Source organism: Borostomias antarcticus (genome assembly GCF_949987555.1).
Source record: "Borostomias antarcticus genome assembly, chromosome: 6".
In the NCBI taxonomy this organism is placed as follows: Eukaryota; Metazoa; Chordata; class Actinopteri; order Stomiiformes; family Stomiidae; genus Borostomias; species Borostomias antarcticus.
The window spans coordinates 26,979,765-26,987,368 of NC_140239.1; the positions used below are offsets into that span (position 1 = coordinate 26,979,765).

At 51.4% G+C, this 7,604-nt stretch overlaps 1 protein-coding gene across 1 annotated transcript in view; it reads left to right on the plus strand.

Annotated features, from left to right (window-relative positions):
* Nucleotides 1–1,676: 1,676 nt before the first annotated feature.
* The window catches only part of plcb4b (phospholipase C, beta 4b), a gene marked incomplete at its 5' end in the record, with an annotated part of 32,830 nt that continues 26,902 nt past the window's right edge, over nt 1,677–7,604 (plus strand). Inside the window, one exon of the mRNA XM_084439270.1 lies at nt 1,677–1,760. Within this exon, the coding sequence (XP_084295396.1) occupies nt 1,677–1,760 (84 nt within the window). The remainder of the gene's footprint in view (nt 1,761–7,604) is intronic.

Sequence of the window (7,604 nt, forward strand, 5' to 3'; positions counted from 1 at the left end):
GCTATGGCGTCCGTCGTCCGTGCCATCCTGTCTTTGATCGGGCGAGCCGGCCGCCGCAGTGGAAGTGTTTTGATGTGCGGGGATGTGGCCTGTGTGATCTGTGGGGCACCGACATCAAACGCAGAACCTCTTTCTCTCCCTCTCTCTCTCTCTCTCTCTCTCTCTCCCTTTCTATCTCTCTCTCTCCTCTCTGTCTCTCTCTCTCTCTCTCTCTCCCTCTCTATCTCTCTCCCTTTCTATCTCTCTCTCCTCTGTCTCTCTCTCTCTCTCTCTCTCTCTCTCTCTCTCTATCTCTCTCTCTATCAACATCCTGTTTTCCCTCCCTGGGAGAAAAACCGGGGCTGCACGTAATCTGTGATCATCTACAGTACACACACACACACACACACACACACACACACACACACACACACAGTGAAACATGTAGTGCATATAAACCCAATAGTCTGAAACGCATACTGCACTCTGCATTCTATTGTGGTCTGCTCTCCTATTGAGGCATAACAGGAGCTTCCTGGCGTGTGGTCTACTCTCTCTTTATCAGCTCTCATTCACACAGCAAGCAGTGACATTGACTGAGCACACTGACCTACAGCGAGAGCCCCATCAAATACTGTACACTGCTACATCCTTCACACTCAATGAGGCTAGAATCGTTGGTCTGATTTGTAATAATTTAAAATAAATAGCTATTTTATGTACAGAATGAACTATTTGTACAGATTTACAGGCTGGTGACAATTTAAAGGAATGATCTGAACACCGTATTCAAGTGTATACCTCACGAGTGAAGAAGCATAAGGTTTCCCGCACGACACAATTAGGCAATTAACATCCCATCAAGCCCTGTGGCATGTATATAATCATTTTGGCACGAGGAAACGATCGAAGTGACTTTGTAAGAGGGTTCATTATTGAGGCACAGATGGCAGGAGCTTCAGTCAGACCGCTCAACTGGATAGTGTTTCCAGGAACAACGACTAAAGTGACCTAACCATTTGCGTAGATCTATTGGGAGAGATATCAGCAAATATGGTCGGACATCGCGGTCGTAAGCGTACCACCCGCTGACCGCAACGCCCGTGCATTAGTATGATGGGTAATATACCGATTCGCACCATAAGTACGCAGTCAGGCGGTGCCAAAACCGAAGTTGCGCCCACGCGTTCACACATCTCCGTTGAGAAGATTGGCAAGTCTGGCTCCGCGTGACGCCCGGTCTATTCTTACAGCGGTGCAAGACTCAATCTCTCACCTCGTTCTCTCTCGGCTCACGCTAACGCTCGCTTGACGTCAAGAGGCCTAAATCCGTACGGTGTCATCATCATCCTCCAAAAGAATAGATCTTCTCCCCCTCCACCCCCCTCACCCCCCCCCCCCCCCCCCCAAGCAGGTAGCTTTGTTCTTTGTTCATTGTCCTTTGTTCCGCTTGAGGCTTCCTGACGTACGATTGGCCGAGTGCCGCTCCAGGAAGCTGCTCTCAACGCGTATTCGATTTGAGTTATGAGTTCTTCTCAGGTACGGTGAGAAATAAAAAAGGCTTTGCGCCTCTCTTCGGGTCAGCGTGTCTTAACGTTCCATTCTTCTTCTCCTCCTCTCTCTCTCTCTCTCTCTCTCTCTCTCTCTATCCCTCTCTCTCTCTCTCTCTCTCTCTTCATTCAGGCTTGTGAGCAACCATGACAAAGTCCTACGAGTTCAACTGGCAGAAACACCTGCCCGGATTCCTGCAAGAAGGAGTGTCCTTCGACCGGTTCGATGAGGTGAGAGCCCGACGCTCGTGCGCACGCCGCGGCTTGCGCCTCGGCCTCGGCGTGCCGCTGGCGTCCCCAGCGAGGTCGGTCCCCACTCCTTTGTTGTCCGTGTAGCCGTTGCAAATGCCCCTCCCCCCCGCCTTTAATGTCCAGCCAGAGGACAGCCATTAGGACACACACACACACGCAGATGCAGAGGAATAGGGCTGTCTCCGTTATGACATTATACTGTACGTCATTGTGTGAGTCAGAGCTTCAGGCAGGCGGGCACAGCACGCATTGATCAGCCACATTAACCCGGGGTGCCGTGGCGACCGGCTGTCTGGCCGTCAGCTGAGTGGCCAGGGCCTGCCTGCCACACACACTGTCCCCTCCCGCCCCGCCCTCCTTAGCCGCTCCCCAGAGACGGACGTAAGTGTGTGTGTGTGTGTGTGTGTGTGTCCTCCCACGTTTCCCCTCGCTAACTCGATCAGGGCAGTTAGCTGGGACAATGCATGGGGTGTGCCAGGGACACACACACACACACACCACACTCAGACACACACACACACACACACACACACCAGGAATCCCTTTAGGTCTCTCCTTTAACTTAAGGGTTCCTCTCTGGGAGTAAAGAAAAAAAGGAGTTGTGTGCTTGGAGAAAGGAGAGTGTGTTTGTGCGGCGCTGTGTGTGACCGATGGTGGGAGGAGGCCAAGCTCTGGTGATCGGTATCTTCTAGAACAAGCTGTTCGGTCCCACTTCAGACGAAGTGCAGCTTAAAACGGCTCCGCTACTCCTTCATAAAGTCTCCGTAAGCACTAGATGTGACACCTATAGCATCTATAACCGTATAGGATGTCATGCTTTATAAAGGTTTGCGTTATATTCAAAGTCAGATCGGACTGTGATTGTGTCACACAGTTATGCCTCATTTATGAACCCTTTATAACGCATAATATATGGTTATAGATGCCTTATGACACATATGTAGCTCTTATCGAGACTTTGTGCCTTATAGCTTTCATAACCGGCTTTTAAAGTGGGACCAGCTTTTCACGGACGCATTTTCCCAATGGAAGTTAAGGAAGCAGGAAGTTTTGGATAGAAGCCTTCGGCCGGCTAGGCAGCTAGCTCGGCACCAGGCGGGGCCACGGCTTTGTTGACCTATCGGAAGCTCCCCCCCGCTCTGCCCAAATCCGTTTGGATTGACCCGCCATTGATCAGGGGTCTATTCATCTCGGGAGTCTATTGAAGATCCTAAGAGCCTGTTTGCCCTGTGAGGGCCGCAGTAATCCCTGTCCCCCCCCCCCGAGGGGAATTAGCCGCCTCCCAGCGAGCCCACTGACCGAATTAGCCGCCTCCCAGCGAGCCCCTGACCCCGGCCCAGCCCCTCTGACTCCCACTTTGGCCATCGTCAAAACAGCGCCTCAGTCCCATAGAGAACGTCGTCATGTGAGAATAACGTGATTATAGGCCAGGAGCCGTGAGGTCACCACAGGGCTTGGCCCAGAGATGAGGGTCCGCGGCCGTCAATTTGTGCGCGTGTGTGTGTGTGTGTGCGCGTGTGTGTGCATGTGTGTGTGTGTGTGTGGGCGTGTGTGCGTGCGTGTGCGTGTGTGTGTGCGTGTGTGTGTACGCGTGTGTGTGCGTGTGTGTGCGTGTGTGTGTAGCAGTGTTCAATAGCAGTGGCTAAGGCTGGCTAATAGAAGGCCCAGCAGGGGATGTCTCTGTTGATTAACATGCCTCAACCCCCCCCCCCCCCCCCCCCCCACACACACACACACACACACACACACACAGGCGCACACACACACACACACACACAGGCGCACACACACTCACAAATATGCTAACCAGGACGGATTCTTCCTAAAGCGCTCTCCAATCAGAGACCCCGCTGAGTAACAGACGGTGGGGACGGGCATTGTGTGTGTGTGTGTGTGCATGTGTTTGTGCGTGTGTGTGTGTGTGCGTGTGTGTGTGCGTGTGTGCGCGCCTGCGTCGGTAAGCCCTACAGACGGAGAGGACGGGGCGATGGCGCTTTCAAAGCCGTCTTTGTTGCGTCCGACGCGACCGTATGACAGACAGGCGGCGAGCGGGGGGGGGGGGGGACGGCGCTCTTTGATGTTGCCACCTTTTCCGTACTCCACCCCCCCCCAACCCCCCCTCCAGGCTTCTTTATCCTCCCTCAATCACGAGGAAGCCCCACCCCCCCCCGCGCACCTTGTCCCTCTCGCAGAGGGAGGGAGCGTGCGAGCGTGTGGCGCCATCAAGGGGGAGGGGGGGGGGGGTCTCCCTCTCGGAGCGGGGTCAAAGGTTCGGAGTCTTCCCTCCGGGTCACCACAACGTCCCCAATGACTTCTTCTTTGCTTCTTTGTGTGTGTGTGTGTGTGTGTGAGTGTGTGTGTGTTTACCCTGGGGGTTTTTCCCTTCTATTGGAAATCAATCGCCTTCGATTATAGTACTCAGTGAACCGGTTGCCGTGAGGACCAAGATGTCTCCTGGGATGTGAGTGCGTGCAGACAGAACACCAACAATCACTTCACCTAGTCTGGCACACAGGTATATAGCTTGTAGTGTGGGTGGGTGTCTCTCGCTCTCTCCCTCTCTCTCTTTCTCTTTCTCTTTCTCTTTCTCTTTCTCTTTCTCTTTCTCTTTCTCTTTCTCTTTCTCTTTCTCTCTCTCTCTCTCTCTCCCTCCCTCTCTCTCTCTCTCTCTCTCTCTCTCTCTCTCTCTCTCTGACGATCCACCACATGTTGCAGGGATCACATCTCAGTGATTTAGCTGTTGAACGCTGTGTGTGTGTGTGTGTGTGTGTTTGTTTGTTTGTGTGTGTGTTTGTGTGTGTTTGTGTGTGTGCGTCTTTGTGTGTGTGTGGTTTTGTTGCTCTCTTTTTAAGGACTGGGTGATTGATGAAGATCTCTTTGGGCAGGGACATGTGCACGCTCCCTCGCGCACACGCACACGCACACACACACACAAACGCACCCAGGAAAGAATGTGTAAACGTAGCCAGGGGTCCTCCCTCCCTCATGGCATAGTTGGGTTATGGGTACGTTTTATATACAGATATGTGTGTGTCTGTGTGTGTGTGTGTGTGTGTGTGTGTGTGTGTTCAGCTACAGATGTATACAACAGCGTGTATGTACGTGGGTATGTGTGTCTCATTTTGTGTGTCACGCTACTACGCCTGCCTCCAGGTTCACACGTGTGTGTGTGCGTGCGTGCGTGCGTGTGCGCGCTTAAGTGCGTGGAAGTACAAAGTGCTCTGTTGAAAAGAGCCCCAGACTCCTTGTCTTATGAGGACCACCAGAGGCTCGCAGACTATTAAAGTCTAAGTCTCAGGCTGCATTAGCATTGATCTGCTTCCCTCTTAGTCCTTCTGCCTTTACTGGCCGTTGCTCCCGTGTTTATACGACCGCTTTGATGAGGGACTAAACACGTTTTTCTCACTACCCCAAAATGGAAGGGCCGTTGGTTATTAAGACAGTTTTAGGTTACAGTCTGAAGGGATTGACCGGAGGGCCATATTTGCCCTGGGGAAACCCAGACAGGCCTATTTTGGCGTTCTGGAGCGTCTGGAAGGCGCTCGGTGATATCTGACCGAAGCAGTACATCCTGGGACTGGTGCTGCGTGTCTAACCGCTTCCTACCACATCTGTCACAGTGACACAGCAGCAGAGGGATCCCAGCGGTGGTCTCACTTCTGCTTTATCTTTATTAGTCACACGGACACACACACACGCACACACACACACACACACACTTATTTTAGAATGCAGCAGACAATTGGATGAAAGAGGAGACTGTAAATCGAAATTACTATCATGATCTATTCTGTGATGGCTGAATTCCACCCGTTTTCACGCACGCACGCACGCACACACACACACACACACACACACACACACATGCATATACATGCATGCACAAGCACACATCACACACAAACACACACATATACATGCACACACATACACACACACACACACATGCATATACATGCACAAGCACACACCACACACACACATATACATGCACACACACGTGACACACGTGACAGTGTACCGTGTGACTTAAGTGTAGAGTGGTTGTGGGCCTCCAGGCCGCGCCTGCTGTCTCCTCGTCTCCCTCCCTGCCTACAGGACCTTGTGAGCCGCCCGCCTCAGTCTGTCGCCCCCACCGGGACAGGGAAGTTCATCCTGGACTGAAATAGGGCGGCGTCCGAACGGCCTAATAAAGAACACGATAGGCCTCTCCCAGTTCGCTCTTTAGTTCCTGCTTCTTCAGTCAGGAGAGGCGGAGTCAGGAGGAGGCAGTCTTTCCGTCCGGTCTGCCTGCCTGCCTGTCTGTCTGCCTGTCTGTCTGTCCGCCTGCCTGTCCGTCTGACACCCCGCTCGTCCCAGTCGTCCTCTGTATCCATGGCAGCGCGGCGTGTGTGTGTGCGGTAGCCACCGGGACGACGTTTGCGCCGAGAGATTCATGTTCACATTCGCGGTTATCTGTGTTTGTGTTTGCCCTTCTTCTGCACGCACATGGTTTCATGACTGTGTGTGTGTGTGTGTGTGTGTGTGTGTGTGTGTGTGTGTGTGTGTGTGTGTGTAATTTTTACAGTTCTCCTATATTGGCTCAGAAGGGGGAACAATTTTTTTGCTTCCCTCTGGAGAATTTGGGTTAGGATACTGTATGTGTGTATATATATATATATATATATATATATATATATATATATATATATATATATATATATATATATATAATCTCCCCCCTTTCTTTCTGTGAAGCGCATTGTGTTGCCTTTGTGTATGAAATGAGCTACATAAATAAAGTGTGATTTGATTTGATTTGATTTGATTTGCTTCAACGTGTGCGAGCGTGTCATTGAAAATGAATGACATTGTTTGTAATTGAATTGCACCCTCCCATGTGTCTAGAGGGTGTGTGTGTCACAGGTCTCACTGTGTTGCTCCCACTGGGTTCGATCTAGCCAGCTACACCACCAAAAAACTAGTGAAGTGGCAAAAACTATAGATTGGTTTTTCCTATAACCCCAATGTTCAATTGTTTGTACCACGTTCGGAGTGCAGGTTCAGTTGTCAGACTCACAGCCTTTCTCCTTATGTGAACATTGTCTCCATTCCTCAATAATCCATCCATTAATCCATTGATCCAGAGATGAGTCGACTGTTGCTCTTTGGTCACGTTTATTCACAAAAATAAATATAACAAATAGAAAATCTTAAATGTTCGGCATGAGGCCGTGCCTGCTACTAAGGCAACGTCAATGACGGTATCTGCTGTATCCTCCTTCTCCATGCTGCGCATTGCATGCACCCCTATATGCGGGAGCGCTCACCACCTACAGGGGGGGCACACTGACACACGCAAATTAGGCTCAAATCTGGACATAAACATAAACCTAAACGCGGCTCCTACAACTAGCGCTTCGATGGGGCGGAGAGGGTTGGGTGGCGTTTATACGGAGGAGTGAGTTTAACCAATGCAACTCGGTTACTGTCACTTACCCCCTTAAACTCACTCCGCATGCCACAGCGCCCCCAGCTGGTGGAGCTGAGCCCGACTGGGTATCCTGGTCACGGCACCACTGTCACGGGTTTCACTGCGTCACTCATCAGTATCAGTTCCGCCCTCACTCGCCCACACTGGGTTCGATCCCAGGTCCTCTGACTTGCCAACGCACATGACAGCCGTACATCAACACAAACATCAGCTACGCCTCTGAAAAGCTGGCGATTCGATGGCGCAGGGGGGGCGTGTTTATCCTGAGGAGGGAGTTTAACCAATCCAACTCGATTACATATGCATGTTTCAATATGCGTTTTTTAACTCCACCCAGTACAAGTCTGGGA